Source organism: Orcinus orca, chromosome 5 (assembly GCF_937001465.1).
Source record: "Orcinus orca chromosome 5, mOrcOrc1.1, whole genome shotgun sequence".
NCBI classification, from domain to species: domain Eukaryota; kingdom Metazoa; phylum Chordata; class Mammalia; order Artiodactyla; family Delphinidae; genus Orcinus; species Orcinus orca.
The window spans coordinates 12,108,905-12,136,018 of NC_064563.1; the positions used below are offsets into that span (position 1 = coordinate 12,108,905).

The following is a 27,114-nucleotide window of genomic DNA, read 5'->3' on the forward strand; positions in this document are numbered from 1 at the left end:
AAGCACATGAAAAGCTGCTCAACATCACTAATTATTAGAGAAATGCAAATCAAAACTACAATGAGGTATCACCTCACACCAGTTAGAATGGGCATCATGAGAAAATCTACAAACAACAAATGCTGGAGAGGGTGTGTAGAAAAGGGAACTCTCTTGCACTGTTGATGGGAATGTAAATTAATACAGCCACTATGGAAAACAGTATGGAGGTTCCTTAAAAAACTAAAATTAGGATTACCATATGACCCAGCAATCCCACTACTGGGCATATACCCAGAGAAAACCATAATTCAAAAAGACACATGTACCCCAATGTTCACTGCAGCACTATTTACAATAGCCAGGACATGGAAGCAACCTAAATGTCCATCGACAGACAAACGGATAAAGAAGATGTGGTACATATATACGATGGAATATTACTCAGCCATAAAAAGGAACAAAACTCGGTCATTTGTAGAGACATGGTAAGATCTAGAGACTGTCATACAGAGTGAAGTAAGTCAGAAAGAGAAAAACAAATATAGCATATTAACGCATATATGTGGAACCTAGAAAGATGGTACAGATGAACCAGTTTGCAGGGCAGAAATTGAAACACACATGTAGAGAACAAACGTATGGACACCAAGGGGGGAAAGCAGCGGGGCTGGGGGGTGGTGGTGTGATGAATTGGGAGATTGGGATTGACATGTATACACTGACGTGTACAAAATGGATAACTAATAAGAACCTGCTGTATAAAAAACAAAAACAGAGGGCTTCCCTGGTGGCACAGTGGTTGAGAGTCCGCCTGCCGATGCAGGGAACACAGGTTCATGCCCCGGTCCGGGAAGATCCCACATGCCACGGAGCGGCTGGGCCCGTGAGCCATGGCCACTGAGCCTGCGCATCCGGAGCCTGTGCTCCGCAATGGGAGAGGCCACAACAGTGAGAGGCCCACATACTGCCAAAAAAAAACCCAAAAAAAACCCAGAAACAAAAACAAGTCAAAGTATTGTTTGCCTGGATCTAACATAGTCTGAATTTTCCAGAATGTCACTGCCATGTAGATTGTATGTTGTTATGTCCAGAAATTTACCAAACATGTTCACTATTCTGGAGAACCACATCCCAGTGTACAGCACGTATGTGTGGTCATTCTGTTGCCAGGAAACACCTGCACCACCTGCATCTGTATACGTGTATTCACGGTAATCCTACACTGAGGAACAGCAACCTGCCTACCTCATTCTACCTTCTAGTTTAGACATGTCCCACCATTTATACTCTGAAATACAGTCTTTGATTATGGATCACTTTCCTTTATTTCTCCTTTGTATTGTATTTAGAGAATTGTGTTATATTTTAAATGTATTTATTTAATGTATGTACCTATGTATATATTAACTTTGAATTTCATTTCAGAAATGAAAGGGGGCATTGGATCCAGCAGTGTTGAGAACCCTTAATTTGGATAAAAACACACTGATCTAGGAGTCAGAAAGCTAACTTTTAATCACAGCCCCTATGAAATCCAGCAAGTCCCTTCGCTCCTCTCAGCCTCTGCTGCCGCACCTGGAAAATGGGTTCCAGCCCCTGTCCTGCTCACCCCCCAGGGCCATGGTGGGCATTGCATGACACTGTGGGGGAACCCCTGCTGGCAGCAAGCACTACATGGAGGGTATTTTGGTCATGTGGCTGTCACAGAAGAAAAAACATAGGGGGTGCCTGCTTCCTTCTTCCCTGTCACCAAAAAACAGAACTTAGGAATAAAGAAATCATTTATACTAGGAGCATTCTTGACACAAGTCAACTGAGTAGACTCCCTCAGTTCAGGCACTTTCTGAAGACCAACCCTGAGCGCTCACCTGGTGCCTTGCCTGATAGGTGCACAGTAAGTACTTTTTGATATGAATTTAATTTGGGGCTCTACAACTTAAAGAACTAAACTTAGAGAAAATCTAAGAAAAAACGAAAATTATGTGAATTCACAGAACAGGTCCTTTTTGGTCAAGAACTGTTAAATGAATGGAAATCCTTTCTCTGAGGGGGAAAAAAAAACCCATCTGAACTATTTTAAAGATGCAGGAGATTTTTACATGAAGGATGGTACATGGGTTTTCATTTTTGACAGAAGAAATTAGCAGCAAGGGTGCATTCTTTTAGGAATAACTAAAATCTAGGAATTGCGACACTGTCTTCCAAAGTGCTTTAAAATGCTCTTCCCTTTCAAGTCTTGAAAACAGAAATCTGTGGAGGCTCTGTCTAATGATGACAGCAGAGTTAATCTCTCTCCCCTCCTCTCCTTCTTGCCTGTACATTTCTCTTTATCTCTAAGAATCTAAGAGTAAAAGAGACTAAGAAACAAGACAGAAATAATTCCCTCCAATGGTCACCTTCAGAGTGCTTAGTAATGACACCAAACAAAACCTTTAGGTTACTGTTTTTAGAAACCAGAGCATTTTCAACCCTTAAGTTGTCAAGAAAATATGTCCCAGAGAGAGATAATAATCAAGAAGCCTGTCGTCTCCTTAGTGACAAAATAATCTTCAGTAGATCTATCTCCTAATTTGCTAGCATCTGGAAAGAATCAAAAGCCATCTTTGTCTTTTGTTGATCAATAAAAACTGCCAGGGTAGCATGAACACGAGACTCAAAGTGCTGTAGAGTATAAAATGGAAGCGAGTAAAGGGACATTACCTTCAATTACATGGCAATGTATCTAATTTGGATATAGATTTTCTACTTTTGAAATAAACAACTTTTCCACTGCAACTGGCGCCCAGCACACAATAGCTGTCTACAACCCTTTACCCTACCAGGAGCTTGAGCCAAAGCAGAGAAAATAAAGGAAGACATTTATGGCACTTTATTCCATGTCCCAACACAGCAGCCTGCTGCCACCGAGACACTCACGTGCCTCTATTGTCCACTCTAATAGCTTAATAAGACGAATCCTCAGGAGGAAAACAGACACCTGAGAATGGTTCCAAGAAAAATCTAACTTCATAAAGGCTGTTTGCAACTCCCACTGGGCAGAGTGGAGCAGGCAATACAATTAGGATGTGCACTCAAGCAATGCCACTTGGAGATTTTCTACAGCCTCTTGGAATAAGTTCCTTCACTGAAATGCCAATGAGCCATGAAACCAAGCAGGGAGCTATGGACCAGGAACAGGTCCAGGTCACGTAGGCGGCCAACAACTGGAGGGGGCACGTGGCACTAGGAGCCCAGATGGCTAAGCTCCTTTTAGCACTGAGCTCGGGGCACATGGACACCTTGCTGGTCCCACCCTCAGGGCATACTTTAACAACTCAGGATGCAACCTGGAGATAGTGATGGAGGAAAATCCAAAGAGAATATAAAAAGGAATGAGATAGCCGAGGCCACACCAAAGGAAGGACTCAGAAGGTCCCAGGGTAGAAATGTGACAGGATACATTTACAATGGAAATGCTAAGGCAAGCAGCTAGAAATGTGTGTAAACAGATACAACCTGACATGTAAACCATAGGAAGAATATTTTTTTATGCTGCTGTAGATTTAGAAATCTTTTATTTTTTACATTATCTTTACGGTAACAGTTTTTTGTTGTTGTACACTTCTATGAATTTTAACACAAACATAGAGAAGTGTAGCACCAAAATTGATACTGAACAGTTCCATCACCCCCCCAAAACTCCCCTATGCTATCCCTTTCTGCTCACACCCTTCCCCACCCTATCCCTTGTCAACCACGTTTCCATCACTGTATTTCTGCCTTCCAGATTGTGGCATAAATGAGATGTATGGGACCTTTGAGACTGGCTTTTTTCACTCAACATAACACCCCTGAGATTCACCTGAGTTGTGTTATGCATCAACAGTTGATCTGTTTTTACTGCTTAATTAACAAATACAGGTGGACCTGGGAGATACTGCAGGTTGGATTCCAGAACACAGCAATAAAGCGAATACTACAATTAAGTGAGTCACAGCCATTGTTTGGTTGCTGTGCATATAATAGTTACATTTATAATGCATATAAAAGTTATGTTTACATTATACTTTAGTCTATTAAGTGTACAGTAGCATTATGTCTAAAAAAACCATGTACATACCTTAATTAAAAAATACTTTATACTACAAAGCTACAGTAATCAAAACAGTATGGTACTGGCACAAGACAGATCAATGGAACAGGACAGAAAGCCCAGAAATAAACCCACACACTTATGGTCAATTAATCTATGACAAAGGAGGCAAGAATAGACAATGGAGAAAAGACAGTCTCTTCACTAAGTGGTATGGGGAAAACTGGACAGCTACATGTAAAAGAATAAAATTAGAACATTCTCTAACATCATATAGAAAAACAAACTCAAAGTGGATTAAAGACCTAAATGTTAAGACCAGATACTATTAAACTCCTAGAGAAAAACATAGGCAGGACACTCTTTGACATAAATTTCAGCAATATTTTTTTTGGCTCCATCTCCTAGAGTAATGGAAATAAAAACAAAAATAAACAAATGGGACCTAATTAAACTTAAAAGCTTTTGCACAACAAAGGAAACCATAAACAAAACGAAAAGACAACCTATGGACTGGGAGAAAATATTTGCAAACAATGCTACCAACAAGGGATTAACGCCCAAAATATACAAACAGCTCATACAGCTTAATATCAAAAAAAAAACCCAATTAAAAAATGGGTAGAAGACCTAAACAGACATTTCTCCAAAGAAGACATACAGATGGCCAAAAGGCATATGAAATGATGCTCAATGTCGTTAATTATTAGAGAAATGCAAATCAAAACGACTATGAGGTACCACCTCACTCCAGTCAGAATGGCCATCATCAAAAAATCTACAAATAAATGGTGGACAGGGTGTGGGGAAAGGCAACCTTCCAAACTGTTGGTAGAAAGGTAAATTGGTGCAGCCACTATAAAGAACAATATGGAGGTTCCTTAAAAAACTAAAAACAGACTTAGCATATGATCCATCAATCCCACTCCTGGGCATATATCTAGAGAAAACTCTAATTTGAAAAGATACATGCACCGCAAAGTTCATAGCAGACCTATTCACAATAGCCAAGACATGGAAACAACCTATGTCCATCAACAGATGAATGGATAAAGAAGATGTGGTATATATATATATATGATGGAATAATACTCAGCCATAAAAAAGAATGAAATAATGCCATTTGAAGCTACATAGATACACTTAGAGATTATCATACTAAGTGAAGTAAATGAGACAAAGACAAATATCATATATCACTTGTATGTGGAATCTAAAACAATAATACAAAAAAACTTATTCACAAAACAGAAATAGACTCACAGGCATAGAAAACAAAATTACGGCCACCAAAGGGGAAAGCTGGGGAAGGGATAAATTAAGAGTTTGGGATTAACATACATATACTACTGCTATATATAAGACAGATAAACAACAAGGACCTACTATATACTACAGGAAACTATATTCAATATCTTGTAATAACTTATAATGGGAAAGAATCTGAAAAAGAATATATATATGTATGTATATGTATATATATATATATATATATATATACACATACACAGACATACATATATATGTATACAGTCACTTTGCTGTACATCTGAAACTAACATAACATTGTAAATTAACTATACTTTTTTTTTTTTTTTTTTTTGCGGTATGTGGGCCTCTCACTGTTGTGGCCTCTCCCGTTGCAGAGCACAGGCTCCGGACGCGCAGGTTCAGTGGCCATGGCTCACGGGCCCAGCCACTCCGTGACATGTGGGATCTTCCCAGACTGGGGCATGAACCCGTGTCCCCTGCATCGGCAGGTGGACTCTCAACCACTGTGCCACCAGGGAAGCCCAACTATAATTTAAAAAATTTCTTCATATAAAGAAAACCTTTATTGTTAAAAAAAATGCTAACTATCATCTGACAAGGCAGGGTTGCCACAAACATTCAATTAGTAAAAGAACACAATTATTTGCAAAGTGCAGTAAAGTAAGGCGCAGTAAAACAAGGTCTGCCTGTATACTGTATGAATGTATTGATATCACAGTTTATCCATTCACCTGCTGAGGGATGTTTTGGTTGTTTCTAGTTTTTGACAATTATGAATAGAACCACTATAAACATTCATGTACAGGTCTTTATATGGACAATTCTTCTGTTTCTCTAGGATGAATACCCAGGAGTGGTACTGCTGGGTATTATGGTAAGTGTATATTTAGTTTCATATGGAATTGCCAAAATATTTTCCAGGATGGCTGTAGTATCTTGCTTTCCTTCTAACAATATAAGCAATATAAGAGTTCCAGTTTCTCCACATCATTGGCAGCACTTGGTATTGTCGATCTTTTAAATTTTAGTCATTCTAATAGGTCTGTAGAGGTATCCCACTATATATGGTTTTAATCTGCATTTCCCTAATGGTTAATGATGCTGACCATTGTTTCATTGCTTATTTGCCATCCTTATGTCCTTTTTAGGGAAGCATCTGTTCAATCCTTTGCTCATTTAAAAATTATGTTTGTTTTATTTTTGCTGCCTTTTGCAAGTTCTTTATATATTCTGGATATGAGTCCTTTGTTGGATATCTAATTTGCAAATACTTTCTCCTAGGCTGTGGCTTCTTTTTGAAAATTCTGTTATAGTGTATTTTGCAGAAAAAAAATTTTAATTTTGATTAAGTCCGATATATAAATCTTTCCTCTTAGGAATCTTGCTTTTGGTGTCATGTCTAAGAACTATCTGCCTACCCTGATGTTCAGAATATATCCAGTGTTTTCTTCTAAAACCTTTACTTAGACCTACAATATATTTTAAGTTACCTCTGAATATAAAGTATGAGATTTAAGTCAATGTTCCTTTTTTCTGCATATGGATAGACAACTATTCCAGCACTGTTTGTTGAAAAGGTTATCCTTTCTCCATTGAATTTCTTTAGCACCTCTGTCAAAAATCAAAAGGCCATATGTGTGCCGGTCTATTGAACTCTTTAATCTGTTCCATTGATCTATATGTCTATGCCTTCACCAATACCACACTGTTTTTATTACGGTAGCTTTATTTTAATCTTAAATTTGAGTAATGTGATGCCTCCCCTGTTAGTCTTCTTTTTCAAAACTGTTTTTGCTACCCTAGTTCCTTTGCTCTTCCATATAAATTTTAAAATCAGTTTATTTGTATCTACAATATTTGCAATATAGCACATTCCTTTTTGGTAAAGGGGATAAGCAAGTGCCTGAGATGGGATGGAGGTTGTTGGTAAATATAGAAGGCACACTCTAGAAGTGAAGGGGATGGCAGTTAAAAAAAAGATAAAGGTCAAAAACTGATCTGTTCTTAGCTCACTCTTTGTTATCAGAGTTCTAGTAGGTAATGAACAGCAGCATAGGGTTGTGTTGAGGTCCATGATGAACAATGAATTATTAGCAGCAAATGTGGACTCCTTCTCAAAATCACATGTGAAGAGCTCTCCAGAGACTGAAATGGAGAGGCAGTGGCACCACAGGTTTAGCAGTGCTCAACTGGGCACGAGAAGTACGTAATCAGAGATTGTTTCCTCTCCAAATAATGAGAGAATGATTAGCTTAATTCTCTTCATTTAAGATGGTCAGGACAAAATAATCTGATTTATAGATTTACCAATTACAAGACACACACAGAGCCAATTTCCAAAAACGTACATATGAAGTAAAAATGTTTTAATCCTAAAGCAGCATTCAACTGAATACTGTTTGGTGACCCAGAAGGTATTTCAAGACCCCAAAGTATCTTTGCATCATCCTTAGTGCATCAAAAAGGTTCTGCTTCTTTAACCTTGCTACAGTCTGAATTCTGGATGGAGGGGAGCTCTTTGTGAGCTTCTACCCTTTTCATGCAAGCCTAGGTTTCTTAGGTGGATTAAGTGAGCTGAACACAAATTCTGTGGGAGACAGAGATCCCACATCTCCCAGTTTAAACACAGGTTTGCTCACCTGATTGTGAATCCAGAGAGCAGGAGGGTGGTTTGTGTATTTCACTGCCAATTCTATCATTCTCTCTTGTTCTAGCAGTCTGGGGCTGGAGCATATTGAGAACCCACCAACCACAGAGACTCCTGGGATAAAGAAGTCAACCCTAAAAGGAAAGGCAAGTAAATAACTATTGTTGAAGCAATTTTAAAAGTGGGTACTAAGGTAAACAAAACTGACAAACTAGACTAAGAAAAAAGGAGAAACAAATAAAATTACTAAAATCAAGAATGAATGATGGGACATTATCACCAACCTCACCAAAAAAAAAAAAAAAAAAGATTATAAAGGAATTCTATGAATAAGATAAAAAATTAGCTAACTCAGATGAAATGGACACATTCCTTGAAAGACACAAATTACCTAACTGGACTCAAGAAGAAACTGAAAATCTGAACAGACCCATAATAAGTAAATGGATTGAATTAGTAATTTTAAAACTTCCCACAAGAAAAGAATAGGTCCAGATGGCAGCACTGGTGAACTCTATCAAACATTTAATGAAAAATTAATGCTAATCTTTCACAAATACTTCCAAAAAACCCAGAAAAGAACCCTTCCCAACTTATTCTATGAGGTCAGTTACCCTGATACCAAAACCAGACAAAGCTATCACAAGAAAAGGAACTATAGATCAACATTCCTTGTGAATATAGATGCAAAAACCCCAGGAATACAAGATTGGTTTAACATATGAAAATCAATCCAATGAAATAAACCCACTTAACAGAATAAAGGACAAACCCATGTGATCATCTCAATAGATGCAAAAATGGCATCTGACAAAATTCAATACCCTTACATAATAAAAATACTCAACAAACCAGGAATAAATGTGAACTTCCTCAACATGATAAAGGCAACTATAAAATATCTACAGCCAACATCATATTTAACCTTGAAAGGCAAAAAACTTCCCCACTAAGAACAGAAGCAAGACAAAGATGTCTGCTCTGACCACTTCTACTCAACATGGTACTAAAGGTTCTAGCCAAAGCAATTAAGCAAGAAAATGAAATAAAAGGTATCCAGATTGGAGGGAAAGAAGTTGCAGATGACTTAATATTGTATATAGAAAATTCCAAGGAATTTACTATAAATATATTAGACTAATAAACAAGTTCAAATAAGGCTGCAGGATTTAAAATCAGTAATAAAAACCAATTTTACTTCTACACACTAGCAATGAACAATCTAAATGTGAAATTAAGAAAAATAATTCTATTTATAATAGAATAAAATAATAACTGGGAAGAGTCTTTAAAAGAAGTTTAAGATTTGTACACTGAAAACTACAAAACATTGTTGGAAAAAATCAAAGAAGATCTAAATAAACAGAAAGGCTTCTCATGCTCATGGACTAGAAGACCTAACACTGTTAAGATGGCATTAGTGCCCAAAGTGATCTACAGATTCAATACAATATCTATCAAACCCTAGCTGGTTTCTTTGCAGAAACTGACAAGTTGATCATAAAACTGATATAAAATTCAAGGAACCCAGAATCACAGAAGAATAAATTTGGAGGATTCATACCTTCTGATTTCAAAACTTATTATAAATCTACAGTAATGAGGACACTGTGTACTGGTGTAAGGAGAGGCATATATATCAATGGCAAAGAACTGAGAATCCAGAAATAAACTCTTAGATTTATGGTCAACTGATTTTCAACAACAATACCAACACAATTCAATGGCAAAAGAATAGTCTTTTCAACAAGTCATGCTGGTTTTGTAGTAATCTATAAGGGAAAAGAACCTGAAAAAGAATATATATACACACACACACACACACATATATAAATAACTGAATCACTTTGCTGTACACCTGAAACTAACACAACATTGTAAATCAACTATACTTCAATTAAAACAAACAAACAACAAGTGGTGCCGGGACAACTGAATAGCCACACAAAAAGAATAAAGTTGGACCCCTACCTCACACCATATACAAACTTTAACTCAGATCACAGACTTAAATATAAAAGCTAAAATTATAAACTCTTAGAAGACTTACACAGGAGTAACTCTTCATGGCAACAGATACTTAGAAATGACACTAAAACACAAAGGTCAAAGAAAAAATGGAGAAACTAGACTGCATACAATGAAAAACTTTGTGCCACAAATGATACCATCAAGAAAAAGATGACCCTCAGAATGGGAGAAAATATTTTCAAATCATGTATCTAATAAGGGACTTGGATACACGTTATATAAAGAACTCTTAACAAGTCAGTAATAAAAAGACAACTCAAGTAAAAAATGGGCAAAGGATTTGTACAAACGTTTCTCCAAAGAAGATATACAAATGGTTAATAAGTACATGAAAAATCCTCAACATCATTAGTTATTAGGGAAAGGCAAATCAAAATCACAATGGGCTATCACTTCACACTCACTTGGATGGATGGCTAATCAAAAAGACAATATCAAGGATCAGAGAAATCAGAACCCTTACACATCGCTGATGGGAATGTAAAATGGTCTTGCCACTTTAGAAAACAATTTGGCAGTGCCTGAAAATGTTAAACATATGTGACCAGCAATTCCACTCCTAGGTATATACCGAAGAGAAAAAAATATGTATGTCCACTCAAAAGCATGTACATGAATGTTCACAGCAGCATTATTGATAATAGTCTAAAAGTTTCAAAATAATCTAAACATTCATCAACTGATGAAGGCATAAACAAAATGTGGTACATCCACACGACGGAATTAAATACTGATCACATGCCACCACATCGATGAACAACAAAATTATGTTAAGTTAAAGAAACCAGTCACAAAAAAAGATCACATATTATATATTTCTATTGATATTAAATGTCCAGAAGAGGCAAATCTGCAAAGACAGAAAGTAGAACAGTGGTTGCCTAAGAGGGTGAGGATGGGGACTGAATGATAATTAGTGCAGAGTTTTTTTCTGGGATGATGAGAACGTTCTAAAATTTGTCTGGGCTGATTGATCACTGTAGTTCTGTGAATATACTAGAAATCACTGAATTGTACACTTTAAATGAGTGAATTTTATGATATGTAAAGTATATCTCAATAAAAGTTTTTAAAAAGTGTGGGGAAAAAAGTGGCAATAAACACTCTCTCACTGGCATTTGAAAAACTAAACAGGCTGATGCGGGCTCCTAAGTTCCAAGAGTCTCATTTTCCTTCTTCTCTTCTAACCATTCTCCTGTAGTCGAGAACTCTTGTGAGTTCTTCTACTGAATTGAATTCTATGCCACAGAAACTTTTTTGGGGGGGGGGCTGGGGGGGTGATTCTAGGAAATGCAACAAATCTAGTCACATACCAAGGAAAGGGAAACTCTTTAGAAACTGGGACCACAGGAAATTCTCATCTCCATGTCCAGAAAACTCAAATATCCAATATAGCTGCTTCTCAGCCATCAAAGAGCAATAGTATTAAAAAAAAGCAATAGTATCATTTCCCTCCAGTTGCTTCCCTACCAGCAGGCTTACACGAAAAGCACTTGACGTTCTCTCCTGATTTGATCTATGTATGGCCTTAAAAGATGTTCTCTTCTCATCTCTGGCCTTAGATATCTGGCCATTTTTTTATAGTCTTAGAAAACCAGTTCTGGACTGGAAGTGCTCCAGAAAAGGTCCCCAGGCTGTTTTCGCATTTATTCACTTCCTTCTTTCCCATGAATATTCTAATTCCCCTTCCATTTCAGACAAGATACAAATTTTAAAAGACTATAGCTAACATTTATTAACACAGTTGCTATATGCTTTCAGAGAAGAGGTAAATGGCATCTCCATAGCTTCTGTGTTTAAAAAAATTAATCTCTGAGCTACTTTTGCTGCTTTATCTCCTGAACTATAGCACCCTCTGCTGCTTGATGTTGATAAAGACCTTTCTCTCAGGTGTCCCTCTTCTCTAGTAACTCTGGAAACCCTTTGCCTTTAAAAGGACTCCTTCATGAAATGCTACAGAAGAACCTCATCTGAATGGACTTAAGAAAATATGTACAATACGTATTTAATAAAACATCTTTCTAAGAAAGAATTAAGTTTTAAACACACAAGCGCGCGCACATGCACCCCTTTAAAAATGCCCTCTGCAGGATCAGCAACCAGATGAGTGAGTACGTGAAGAGCGGAGAGAAAAGACCTAATTCTGTAGTGAAGCGCACATATCCACATCCAATGTGACACACCAGGCAGCCCCATCCTGCCCCAGGGCCCAGCACAGAGCAGGCACACAAACCACAGCCGAACGACAATGCTTTAGCCGTCAGCTACCGTACTCGGCAAACGCGACAGACGGCATCTGCCCACCATGAACAGGCACTGGGGTTGGTGTTGCAGGTAAAGATGCAAGTATGTCTTGGTTCCTGCCCTCAAAAAACTCCCAAGTGGGAGGAAAATTAACAAATAAACACGATTAATGGGGCTATGAAAAACTCTGCTTGGCAGAGAGAAAACGCTCATCATTTGAGATCTGTCTGGAAGTACCTGTACTTAGTATAGGTTTCTTCTTAGCTCCAACATATGTGATCCTGATTTTCTCAGGCAAATAACTAATAAAGCTGCTGCTTTACTTAAAAAAAAAAAACTTGCTTGGGGGGTGGGACGTGGGGAGGGGAGGCGAGGAAGAAGTAGTCAATTCCACTAGGGGTGGAGGAATTAGGAAGGACTTCACTGAGGAGTCCTGAAAGACAGTGCTCATCAGTCAAGCACTGGAGGAGGACACCATCTGAACAAAGATGCCAAGGAACGCAGCACTACCTCAGCGTGGCCCTGCGAGTCAGGGCTGTGAGGCCGTCTCTATATACGTCTACAGCGCAGCTGCCCTGCCAGCGGGTGGCGGGGGCGGGGGGGGGGGGGGGGGGGGGAAGAGTCCTATTTCTCTAATCTTGCTCCTCTAATCACTTTCTTCTCAGTGTCCTCCTCTCTTAGTACAGCCCAGTCACTTGCAAGCATAAAACCTTGTGTTATCTTGTACGAAGTCAGAGACACACCTTTCTCTCTCCAAAAAACGCCTGGGCCTTGCTCGCCTGGGTGCGTTCTGTGCACAGCCCAGGTGCGGAGCACACACTGACTGCACACAAGGGACAGCATCACAGGGAGTGGAGCTGTGCACTGGCCCACTCCTCGCAGGTCTGCTGCTCTTCCAACAATAGCCTCACTGCAGGGGAACTGGCAGAGGAGCTAAGAGTTACAATCTGTCCCTTGGGCCTCACCAACACAGATGATCTAACTGACTGTGAAACACTGGCTACAACAAAAAAACAAAACAAACTCTGCCCGACATACCCCAAGACACAAAAATATTACTATTCCCTGTTTAAAGACATGGAAACGGAAGCTCAGAGCAAGAAGAAAGCCGCCCATATCACAGAGCCAGCAGGTAGAAAAGCAAGCCTTTGGGCCAGGCAGTCTGCAGAGCACAAGGCGTGTGACGCTATGATACAGCCGCCCAGGGGGACAGACCCAACACTGGTGATATTACCAAATCCATTCACTGATACGGTGCATGTAACACCCACCCTGAGTGATTTTATCTTGAGGCTCACAGGGAGACCCTATTTCTATGTATATCACCAGGGAAGGATGACATTTTTCTTATCAGATAACAGTTTGCAAACTTACAGTTTGCAAGTGCCAACACACTCACACACACGCCATGGGAGCAGCAGTGTGACGAAGGCACAGGCTTTTTCTAATCAGGACGCTGGGGTCAGAGTCTTGGCACAACTCTGAGTTGGAGGCAGGGAGATAATTGTGTGCACAGGACACAAACACTTCCCCAGAAGGGAAATGTGGAAAGATAGATCATTACAATTAAAGTTTGCACTTTCAATGTAATAACTGCTAAACTAGTTTGGAAGGGTAAAAACGCTGCCCTCCCCCCTAAAACAGCCCAAATTCACTTAATATGTATCACTGAACATGTGCAAAGATTGCAGTAAATTGCTTCACAAACGCAAATTATTGCAATCAGCATCTTGTTTTCTAGTTCTAAATTCAAAGGCAAACTATTAACACAAGACTGCTAACTCTTGCTATTATCACATTTGCTATTATCACACATCCTCCTTCTAACAAAACCACATTTCCAGATGGACTGCCAAAATTAGTCAAGTGACTCCTAAGAAAGACAACCAAGACTGACATGCCAGAAATTCATTTAGAAATGAATGCTTTATTTAAATAAAGGAAACAGACACCCAAGCACACCTTTCCTAAGGAAATACAAGTTGCTTTATTTACAATTCAACTTGAATCCCAGCGCAGTGAGGCCATTTGCGGGAACAGTGGGACAGCTGGGCTGTTACACTGTCAGCGTACTGACCAGCTCTCAGAGTCCAGAGTGTGATGTGGGCTGGGCCCCATGGGGGATCCTGATAATAAATTCAGCAAAATATTTCAACTCAACCCAGACAAGTTATGAGGGATACAGGAATTCAGGCAAGAGGGTGGGCAGCTCTGTGACACACCTCGTTAGAACAACCAGTTTCAGACTGCTGTGTTTACTCTGCATTTGACATAAAGAAGACTGATTTTTAAAAATGGATCAACCCCCCAGCAACACAAAACTGAAGCACGTTAGATTACTGCAGTGCAATCTATTAGCAACCATTCCTGCAGAACGTAATCAGAGTTGTCAGGTCCTCAGACCACAGCTAGCTGCTGTTTCAATCTGGAAAACTCAAGAAGTTCTGGGAAGTACTCCTTGGCATGAGCCCTCCCAAAGTCCACCATTAGCCCCACCAAAGAGCCAGGTAGGCTCCAGTGCTGGGTCGCCTCAGGCCAAACAACCAACAGGGAGGGAACCCCACCCCACCCATCAGCAGACAATCGGATTAAAGTTTTACTGAGCTCTACCCACCAGAGCAACTCCCAGCTATACCCACCACCAGTCCCTCCCATCAGGAAGCTTGCACAAGTCTCTTAGATAGCCTCATCCACCAGAAGACAGACAGCAGAAGCAAGAACTACAATTCTGCAGCCTGTGGAATGAAAACCACATTAACAGAAAGATAGACAAGATGAAAATGCAGAGATGTACCAGATGAAGCAACAAGATAAAACCCCAGAAAAACAACTAAATGAAGTGGAGATAGGCAACCTTCCAGAAAAAGAACTCAGAATAAAGATAGTGAAGATGATCCAGGACCTTGGAAAAAGAATGCAGGCAAAGATCAAGAAGATGCAAGAAACGTTTGACAAAGACCTAGAAGAATTAAAGAACAAATACCTAGAAGAATTAAAGAACAAACAAATAGAGATGAACAATACAATAACTGAAATGAAAAATACACTAGAAGGAATCAATAGAATAACTGAGGCAGAAAAAAGGATAAGTGACCTGGAAGACAGAATGGTGGAATTCACTGCCACAGAGCAGAATAAAGAAAAGAGAATGAAAAGAAATGAAGAGAGCCTAAGAGACCTCTGGGACAACATTAAACATACCAACATTCGCATTATACGGGTCCCAGAAGAAGAAGAGAGAGAGAAAGGACCCGAGAAAATATTTGAAGAGATTATACACAAAAACTTTCCTAACATGGGAAAGGAAATAGCCACTCAAGTCCGGGAAGCACAGAGAGTCACAGGCAGGATAAACCAAGGACAGACATGCCAAGACACATAGTAATCAAACTGACAAAAATTAAAGACAAAGAAAAATTATTAAAAGAAAAAAGGGAGGGGCTTTCCTGCTGGCACAGTGGTTGAGAATCCGCCTGCCAATGCAGGGGACGTGGGTTTGAGCCCTGGTCCGGAAAGATCCCACATGCTGCAGAGCAACTAAGCTCGTGCCACAGCTACTGAGCCTGCACTCTAGAGCCTGCGAGCCACAACTACTGAAGCCCAAGTGCCTAGAGCCCATGCTCTGCAACAAGAGAAGCCAGCGCAGTGAGAAGCCTGTGCACCGCCATGAAGAAGAACCCCAGCTCACCACAACTAGAGAAAGTCGGCATGCAGCAATGAAGACGCAATGCAAGCCAAAATAAATAAATAGATAAATAAATTTATTTTTAAAAAAAAGCAACAAGGGAAAAAATGTCAAATAACACACAAGGGAACTCCCATGAGGTTAACAGCTGATCTCTCAGCAGAAACTCTACAAGCCAGAAGAGTGGCACGGTATATTTAAAGTGATGAAAGGGAAGAACCTACAACCAAGATTACTCTACCTGGCAAGGATCTCATTCAGATTCAATGGAGAAGTCAAAAGCTTTACAGAAAAGCAAAAGCTAAGAGAATTCAGCACCACCAAACCAGCTCTACAACAAATGCTAAAGGAACTTCTCTAAGTGGGAAACACAAAAGAAAAGGATCTACAAAAACAAACCCAAAACAATTAAGAAAATAGTAATAGGAACATACATATTGATAATCACCTCAAATGTGAATGGATTAAATGCTCCAACCAAAAGACACAGGCTCGCTGAATGGATACAAAAAAAAAAACCTCCATAGGTATGCTGTCTACAAGAGAGCCACTTCAGACCTAGGGACACATACAGACTGAAAGTGAGGGGATGGAAAAAGATATTACATGCAAATGGAAATCAAAAGAAAACTGGAGTAGCAATACTCATATCAGATAAAACAGACTTTAAAGAATGTTACAAGAGACAAGAAAGGACACTACATAATGATGAAGGGATCAATCCAAGAAGAAGCTATAATGATTATAAATATATATGCACCCAACATAGGAACACCTCAATACGTAAGGCAAATGCTAACAGCTGTAAAAGAGGAAATCAACAGTAACACAATAATAGTGGGGGACGACTTTAACACCTCACTTACACCAATGGACAGATCATCCAAACAGAAAATTAATAAGGAAACACAAGCTTTAAGTGACACAACAGACCAGATAGATTTGATATTTATAGGACATTCCAACCGAAAACAGCAGATTACACTTTCTTCTCAAGTGTACACAGAACATTCTCCAGGATAGATCACATCTTAGATCACAAACCAAGCCTCAGTAAATTTAAGAAAACTGAAATCGTATCAAGCATCTTTTCTGACCACAATGCTATGAGATTAGAAATCAATTACAGGGGCAAAAAACGTAAAAAACACAAACACATGGAGGCTAAACAATACATTACTAAATAACCAAGAGATCACTGAATATGATCATCTCCATAGATGCAGAAAAAGCTTTTGACAAAATGCAACACCCATTTATGATAAAAAAACTCTCCAGAAAGTAGGCACAGAGGGAACCTTCCTCAACATGATAAAGGCCATATATAACAAACCCATAGCAAACATCATTCTCAATGGTGAAAAACTGAAAGCATTTCTTCTAAGATCAGGAACAAGACAAGGATGTCCACTCTCGCCACTATTATTCAACACAGTTTTGGAAGTCCTAGCCACGGCAATCAGAGAAGAAAAAGAAATAAAAGGAACACAAATTGGAAAAGAAGAAGCAAAACTGTCACTGTTTGCAGATGACATGATACTATACATAGTTAATCCTAAAGATGCCACCAGCAAACTACTAGAGCTAATCAATGAATTTGGTAAAGTTGCAGGATATAAAATTAATGCACAGAAATTTCTGGCATTCCTATACACTAACAATGAAAGATCAGAAAGAAAAATTAAGGAAACAATCCCATTCACCATTGCAACAAAAAGAACAAAATACCTAGGAATAAACCTACCTAAGGAGGTAAAAGACCTGTACTCAGAAAACTATAAAACACTGATGAAAGAAATCAAAGATGACACAAACAGATGGAGAGATATACCATGTTCTTGGATTGGAAGAATCAATATTGTGAAAATGACTCCACTACCCAAAGCAATCTACAGATTTGATGCAATCCTTATCAAATTACCAATGGCATTTTTTACAGAACTACAAAAAAAAAATCTTAAAATTTGTACAGAAACACAAAAGACCCCAAATAGCCAAAGGAATCTTGAGGGAAAAAAATGGAGCTGGAGGAATCAGGCTCCCTGACTTCAGACTCTACTACAAAACTACAGTAATCAAGACAACATAGTACTTGCACAAAAACAGAAATACAGACCAATGGAACAGGATAGAAAGCCCAGAGATAAACCCACATATCTACGGTCAACTAATCTATGACAAAGGAGGCAAGGATATGCAATGGAGAAAAGACAGTCTCTTCAATAAGTGGTGCTGGGAAAACTGGACAGCTACATGTAAAAGAATGAAATTAGAACACTCCCTAACACCATACACAAAAATAAACTCAAAATGGATTAAAGACCTAAATGTAAGACGAGACATTATAAAACTCTCAGAGGAAAATATAGGAAGAACACTCTGACATAAATCGCAGCAAGATCTTTTTTGACCCACATCCTAGAGTAATGGAAATAAAAACAAAAATAAACAAATGGGACCTAATGAAACTTAAAAGCTTTTGCACAGCAAAGGAACCTATAAACAAGACAAAAAGACGACCCTCAGAATGGGAGAAAATATTTGCAAACGAATCAATGGAGGAAGAATTAATCTCCAAAACATGTAAACAGCTCATGCAGCTCAATATTAAAAAAGCAAACAACCCAATGCAAAAATGGGCAGAAGACCTAAATAGACATTTCTCCAAAGAAGACATACAGATGGCCAAGAGGCACATGAAAAGCTGCTCAACATCACTAATCATTAGAGAAAGGCAAATCAAAACCACAGTGAGGTATCACCTCACACCAGTTAGAATGGGCATCATCAGAAAATCTACAAAGAACAAATGCTGGAGAGGGTGTGGAGAAAAGGGAACCCTCTTGCACTGTTGGTGGGAATGTAAATTGATACAGCCACTATGGAGAACAGTATAGAGGTTCCTTAAAAAACTAAAAATAGAATTACCATATGACCCAGCAGTCCCACTACCAGGCATATACCCAGAGAAAACCATAATTCAAAAAGACACATGCACTTCAATGTTCCTTGCAGCACTATTTACAATAGCCAAGACATGGAAGCAACCTAAATGCGTATCAACAGACGAATGGATAAAGAAGATGTGGTACAGTTATACAATGGAATATTACTCAGCCATAAAAAAGGAATGAAATTGGATCATTTGTAGAAATGTGGATGGATGTAGAGACTGTCATACAGAGTGAAGTCAGTCAGAAAGAGAAAAACAAATATTGTATATTAACGCATATATGTGGAATCTAGAAAAATGGTACAGATGGTACAGAAAAATGGTACAGAACTATTCTGCAAGGCAGAAATAGAGACATAGATGTAGAGAACAAACGATGCAGACAACAAGGGAGGGAGGAGGGGATGAACTGGGAGACTGGGATTGACATATATACACCAATATGAATAAAATAGATAACTAATAAAAACCTGTTATATAAAAAATAAAATAAAAATTTTAAAAATGTGTATCAACCCCCAGCAACACATAACTGAAGCAGATTAGATTATTGCAGTGCATTCTATTAGCAGCCATTCCTGCAGAATGTAATTATCAGAGTTGTCAGGTCCTCGGACCACAACTAGCTGCTTTGTTTCAATCTGGAAAACTCAAGGCAGCAATTTTCATCTATGACTGAGAGGGTCATGTGCTCAAAACCAAGGTGAGCTGAGGATAGGAAATGAATCAGATTCTCCATGCCAAAAAGAGGCTCAGGCCGAATGGAGACGCTCTAGAATTCCTACTCCCTGGCAGAAACAGTAGCCATAGAAGTCCTTTCCAGAAGGAAAAACAAGCTCTTGTATCTGATGGCACCTTGAACACACACACACTTAGGAAACAGAAAAGCCACTTACCACTGGCCGGCTTTAAAAGAAAAGTCTTTATCAGCTACAAGCAGGCGGAGCCTCTTCACAGATGGGGACTCATCAGCTGCTCCACACACCTTAGCTGCTGACACCACCTGGAGCCAAAAGACCACAGTGGCTGAGGTTAGGTGCACACAACTCAGGAACAAACTGTGGCTTTCTGCTAGGTAGGTTTTTGGGTTTTTTTAAAAATCTACAAAGATGTGGGTTTTGAAAATTGCAAAACAAAGTAAAGCACACTTTGCTTTAGAATTCTGCCTACCACCAGGTGAACAAATTTTAATTATTTTGGGAGAATTTTATTCTGCATACAAAACTCACCTCTGAGAGGGACCGTTTAACAAGCGTGTATTTGTGGAGCGTGCAGTGTGTGCCACGCACGAGGCTGGGTGCTCTGGGGAAGAGCCGGGGCACCGGAGCCCCATGCAGCCCTGCCTGGAGCCTGACTGCTCTGTCAGCGCTATGCACGTAAATGAGACCCACCGTCAGCCACAAGCCTGTGTTTGTTCTGAGCCCTCCAGAAGCCCACGCCAAGCTGACTTCAGAAATTAAAAGCCAAGCACTTAGAAACTTTTTTTTATTTTAAGCAATTTTCACAGAGTAAGTTGTGTGCCTGTTTAATCTAATGACAGACAACAAATTGGGTTTGTACTCCTTGTGCCTTTGTTTTCTTCATTTATTTTTTCTAATTCATTGTTTATTATATTTTACAAGATATAAAGAGTTCACAACCTTCAAACAACAAAAACAGCCCTTTGCCACAGATCGTTGGACAAACACTATTTTAAACGATGTATCTGATTTCCAGAAAATCCTAAAAAGGTCTGAGTCAGGTACTCTTCAGTTCAGTGACATCCATGCCTCCAACACCCCTCAAATTCCAAATGCCTCTACTTCCTACATTCCTTGTTTCTTCCGCCTGTGGGTTTCTCTTCCTCCCAAACCTGGGATTTCTTCACAACAGGGCTGAAAAGACAATATGACTCTTTCCTCCACCTACTGCCCTTCAGCTCCACTTCTGGCAGCAAATCAAATCAGTAGCAGGTGACCAAACACAGTCCTTCTCCTTGACTGTGTTACCTTCACAGCTCCATTAGGGGGCGCCTTGGGAATCTGTCGAGGTCAGTGAGCCTCCCACCCTAATGCTAGCTCCCCTAGCCCCTTTTTTCCAATAGGACCAAGTCAAGTCAAACTATCAGTGGGAGACAATTCTTAAAAATCCACGGCAAAATTCTCCAGATGATGATGGTCTCCCTCGCCACCTCAACAAACCTCTTAAAATGTTCTCCCTTTCTCTTGCTCCTGTAAAATCCCCTGCCTCTCTTTCTCTGTATTTTTGCCAGTCCTCTCTCTCCTCCTCTCCCTGAGAGCAAGTGGGGTGAATATCCCCTCTGGAGCCTCTGAGCCTGGCCCCACCCCCGCCCTGCATGAAACGCTGCTTCACCAGCTCCCACCAGCCTCTCCTCCAGGTTCAACCTGCTCCTCTAGACCCCCTGACTCATCAGACATGATGTCTAATGCTAACTGCTCATCCTCAACAATTCAGCAGCAAAGAGGAAGCAGCAGAGTACGGCTTTTAACAGCACAGGCTCTACAGCTAGACTGCTTGGTATTGAAGCCTGGTGCCACCACTTACCAGCTGTGTGACCCTGGCCACACGTGTGACCCTAGGCCGCCTCAGCTGGGAGATGAGAATAACAGCACCTGTACCTCACAGAGTTGGTGGGAAGATTAAAGGAGACAACATATGCAAAGCACACATAACGCTGCTGGCCCACAGTAAGTGCTCCTTAAGTGTCTGTTTTTATGTATCTTATTGCATTAATTATAATGAATTTATCAGTATTTATTCATTATTACAAGAAATCTCACACTTTATCCATTTACGATCGCACATGCCACCTCACCAGTGCCGCCATGCAGGGACTCGCAGACCAAGCGCCGCACACCCCGGGGAGCTGTTCTCATGGACAAGAGTACACACTATAAAGCATGGTGGTCTTGGTACCACAGCCTATTCATTGTTTTGCTAGAACAAACCTAAAAGCCATACCGTCTTTAAAAGCTATTCTGGAAATCTTGCCTTTAACAGTGGCCTCTACTTATACTTCTTCATCCAACAGAACCTTCCCTGCTCCCTTGATGCTCTCTGCACCCATGGGAAACCTGGCTTCTGCTCTCCTGTGACTTCTCCCAAGCTTGGTGGATGTCTTGACGAACAACCAAACTCAACATCCAGTCCCAGTTCTCAGCCTCCCTTCCAAGCGTCCCTGGTCTCTCTGAATTTGATGCTTCCTACTTCCTTTCCATCCTGAAGCACCCTCCTTGCCTGGGACGGCTGACACTGAACTCTCCCGACCCCCTCCTGCCTCTCTGACCTGGTCCTCCTGCCCCTTCTCCGCCCCTCCTCCCACTTCCTTACCAGGCGCTTCCTCTGAGCTGCCTCACTCCTGCGCCCTCTTCACCTCCGGGCTGAGGCCCTCAAGCACTCCCAAAGCTACAACCCTCCACCCCAATTCACTGTTACTTCTCTGCCAATCACAGGCTCACATCTACATGCCCCTGTAAAAACAGCCAACGTCTGAGGAGCATTTATCTCAGGTGTACGCCAGGTGCTGAGCTAAATGTTTTATGTGCATTAATTCATTCAGCTAATATGAATAACCATATTCTATCCCGAGAGACAGTATTGTTACCCTCCATTCTGCAGATGAGGAAGTGGAAAGGTTCAGTAACTTGCTCCAGATCACTCAGGAATGGCCGTGTCGGGATTCACACCCAGGTCTGCTTGGCCCTTGACCACCTGAAAGTCCTGATCCAATGGCAAACGCACTGATGTGCACAACTAAACCCAGCATATTCATTCCTTCCACAAACCTTTCTTGAACTTGGTGCCTGGCGCTGGAGGCGCAGAGGTGGAGAAGGCTGCTCCTGCCCTCAGAGGGCCCCGCAAAAGCAGCCGCCTTTCACGACCAAGGTTTCAGGCCAAGGTTTCAATTCTGGATCGACCTTGGAGTCAGTAAGTCAAATCCATGATCTACTGGTACCTGCGCACACAGTCTTGGTTCATCGCTAACACAGGCCAGTTCCACGAATTCAGCTCACGCCTCTTCCTCCCCTTGCTCGCCCACCACCATCCTAAGCCAAGAACTCTGCTCTTCTCGCTTGAGTTTCTGCCTCAGCCTCCTTCTTATCTCTCTCAAAACAGACAACAGGCGAATATTCCTCATGTTCTGACCTCACCGAGTTACTCACCAGCTCAAAACCCTCCAAGGTCTCCCTAACTCTCAACTACAAACAAAATGCTCAGAGGCCTTGGTAACTCATGCCAGCCTGAGCTCCTCCTGGTTTACCAGCCAAACTGGACGACTTGCCAGTCCTTAAAGGCAACTGACACCTGCCTCCCTCTCAAAGCCCTGCTGAGGTCTCTGGGCAGGCACCCGCCCTCAGTCCTGTCACCCTCCTACCCAGGCCCCCGGGCCCTGCTCAAACACCACCCCTCACCCAGGTCCTCCCTCTCCTCTCCATCCTCTCAACTCTGCCAATAAAATTTTTCCGCCTGTCTTATCATACTTAGCACATTTAATGTAAATATAAATACTCATGAACAGATCTTTTCCACACACAGACCACAAGCCTCCTGAGGTCACGTACTGGATAGAATTTCCATCTAGGTCACTTCCCTGCCTCAAGCATGGGGCCAAACACATAGTTAAGATTCAGTAAATATCTGCAGAATGAACGAAAACTCTAACTTAAAGTGACTTAAAATTGGTTTCCAAAACAAAGGTTAGTAGAAATTCAGGAGTTATTTGTTGTTCAAAAAAACAAAAAAACGAAAAGAAAAGAAAAGAAAAGAAAAAAAAAGCAAGTGGGGGACCACTAAAGAAAATCTAAATTCATGTTCAAAACTGTGGAAAAGTCAGGGAAGGCAGGGATTTCTTCAGTAGAATAGGAATCTTCCTTTGTTTGCCACACACTCTATTTTAAGTATCTTATTACAAAGTAATAATCAGCAGAGGACTCTCATGACATTATTACTCTTATTTTTTTAGGTTTACAAAAAAGAAACATTTGTTTTTGTAAAGTCATTATTTTCTTTCAATACAATAATCTGCAAAAACACAGCCAAGAGCTAGATTATTTCATTTGTAACAGTTTAATGGGCATCTGTCAGATTCATTAAAAGCTAGATATGTATAAGCTTTAAACACATCCCAAAGAGTCACCTGGTCACAGGGAAATGACATTCATAATCACAGGGGAGGTGGGGAAAGGCACAGAGAATTTCAGCTGAAACATGAGCATGCTTGACCAACAAATGCTAGACTACATAAAATGAATTCAACAATCATCTGCCAATGTCCAAATAAATTCAATGAAGAAGGGAAAGAAGTTATACTTCCCATTGAAAAAGTTCTGTTTTCATCTGGATAGCCCCCATGACCAAAAATGATCCCAGATGCTTTATGCCTACTGGTATTAATACAAAAGGCAACATACCTGTTGCTATTAGTCCAAATAATCTGGGCAAAACTGCTATAACTGGTCACACAAAATACCTTTGCACAATTCATGATTTTTAAAGACATGCCTCCCTCTTAACACCTTATTTTCTTAATATAAATACTGTTTACTATACAAAGATTTCTAGCAATGGGGATTAAAAACATTAGCAAAATCTTTTTGAAGGCCGTGTCTTTTATTTTATTCTGAAGCTATTTCATATAATTAAGCCATGATTATGGCTCTGGTTATATGCCATTCTTTCTCTACTTTTAGTGAATAAGCAAAACATGATGGAGAAACTGTATGTTTTAACATTTGTACTTGTTCTCAATGGATCAAAAGATTTCACAACTGAAACCTCAACTAGCCATGTCCTAAGTTAAAACACATGGCAGGAAATGAAGTTTTCCATAAAATAACATCTAGACTCTTCTACTGTTCAGTAAAATAACAATACATTTGCCAACTTTTACTAGCACACTTTTTTAATGCTTTGTCAGAGTCAGCATCTAAAAGGAAATGCCATCATGCTGACTGAAAGGGTTTTATGGACGATATTTTGATGTTACTGCTGCTACAAAAGTCTCTGTTCAGGAAATGGGCCTTTCTCTGGGAAACCTGGCCGCCTTCCCCTGTTCACTCCCATTCATTCATTTGCTGGCTTAAAAATTTAGACAAAGTCAGTAGTAGAGACGACCTGAAACAAAAACACAGGTGGGGCACAGAGCATTTCAGAGGTGAAGGAAAATGTAGTCATCATCCAGAATAGTGTGTCATCTTACACATAAGGACACCAAGGCCCAGAGACATGATTTTAACTGTGGCTGAACACCAATCTGATGAGTAGGAATCTGATTAAAAGAAAATGGTTTTACTGAAGTAAATTACTGACAAGGAAAGACCACACAATTCTGTCAACTGTATAACCTCTTCAACGGTGTGTGCCGTCAACACCACGGCCTGCTGTGACAATGTGCTCTCCCTGCTCCTCCCAAACACTCACCCATCCACCTGGGCTGAGTCTGCTCTCTGCCCCCTCAAGCCTTCACTCTCTCATGCATCACTCCCCGCTCCCCTGTCTCCATGACAACACACTCGCGTTCGGGTCTGCCGCCTCACATAAGGACACCGGCAGCAAACGCCTACACACAGCGCTCACCACCGGCTAGCCACTCCACGTACAGCATTCATTCCATCGTCACAACAACCCGAAGAGGTGGGTATTGCTATCATCCCCATTTTATATGTGAGAAGACTGAGGTCCCAGAGCTAGTAAGTGGCAAAGCCGAGATTTGAATCCAGGCACTTGACCACTGCGCTTTGCTGCTTCTCAAAACATAACAATTAAAACAAGCCTCTCCCTTAACCCAGCTGTTACCCCATTTCTCTGCTACCATCCACATAAAAAATTTCAGAGGGATACATGGTCCTGGCTCCACTTCCCTATTTCCCACCCTCTCCCCAACACATCCATCAGGCGTTCACCCTCAGCGATGCACTGAACTGAAGCCAGCCACTCTGGTGGCCCACTATCCACTCTGCTATATCCAGTGACGGCCTCTCAGCAAACTTCCACGTGGTTGGCTGCTCCCTCCCGGAAACACTTTTCCTCCTGGCTTCACCAACACCTGCTGATCGCCCGCCTGCCTGGTCAGCCCCTGCTTCCCCATCTCCTCCGCTGGCCCTTCCTCTCCTGCTTGACCTCTAGATGTTGACATGCCCCAGGCTGAGTGCCGGGCCCTCTCCCTCTCCTCTCTATGTGGCTTAAACTTTTCATCTCCAGCAGTGAACTCCAATCTCGTATACCCAACTGCTGACTTCAATTTCCATTTCAAACAAAACATCCAACATAGAACTCTTTTATCTCTCAAAGTTTCTTCCTTTTTATTATGGAAAACATCAAACATACACAAAACTAGTAAAAATAATATAATGAATCTCCATGTAGCCATGACCCACATTGAACAGCTGATGTGAGGTGACAAAGCTCATGGCTGATCTTGTCTCATCTGTAACTCCATCTACCTCCCACCCCAGATTATCCCCAAACTGAGCTCTTTATCCCCCTCCTCCAAACTTGTTCTTCTCTATTTTAGTAAATATGTGCCACCACCATCATCTACCCCGATGATTCAAATCCCAAACTAGAAGTCTCTTGGTCTCCTGTCCTCTCACTAGCTGTACGCCCCCCGCCCCACCTGTGAATCCCATCAGCCCCACCCACAACCCACCACGCTACCCTAAGCCACCGTCATCTCTCCGCGGACTATGTCAGTAGCCTCCAACTTGGTGTCAAAGCACCGCAGAAGCCCAGAGCTCTACCGAGCCAATAGATGACCCACTTACAATGTAAACCACACGTCATTTCCCTGCTTTAAACCTTCTGTCGCCCTGAGAATAAAACCCCAACTCCTTGTCCAAGGCCACAGCAGTTTCCATGACCTGGGCCCTCCTACCTCTCATCTATCACCTTCTCTGAACACGCGGTGCTCGTTCCTGCCTCAAAGTCTCCGCACTCTCCAGTCCCTCTGCCAGGAATGCTGTGCACTAGGCTGGCTGGCTTTCCTCCTTATTCGAGTCTCAGCCCAAACGTTACAAACCAATAGGAAATAACGCTCCCAACACCCATGACCCCATTACCCTGTTTTATTTCCTTCACAGTGTTTATCACATCTGACATTTCTGGTTTACCAGCCCCACATACCTCAGGGGCTTTACCTGCCTCATGCACTGCTGTATTCCCCACACCTGGAATGGGGCTAGGTTATAGCAGGCACTCAATGCATGTCTGTTTCATTTGATTGGATCCCC

General features: G+C 40.9%; 1 protein-coding gene across 2 annotated transcripts in view; it reads right to left on the bottom strand.

The window, feature by feature from the left end:
• The window catches only part of OXNAD1 (oxidoreductase NAD binding domain containing 1), a 55,750-nt gene that overhangs the window by 8,146 nt on the left and 20,490 nt on the right, over positions 1–27,114 (bottom strand). For both annotated transcript variants that reach the window (XM_004271929.4, XM_033431990.2), the window contains 2 exons: positions 19,783–19,889; positions 7,966–8,107 (listed from right to left, as the gene is read on the bottom strand). In XM_004271929.4, coding sequence (XP_004271977.1) covers positions 7,966–8,107; positions 19,783–19,889 — 249 coding nt within the window. The remainder of the gene's footprint in view (positions 1–7,965; positions 8,108–19,782; positions 19,890–27,114) is intronic.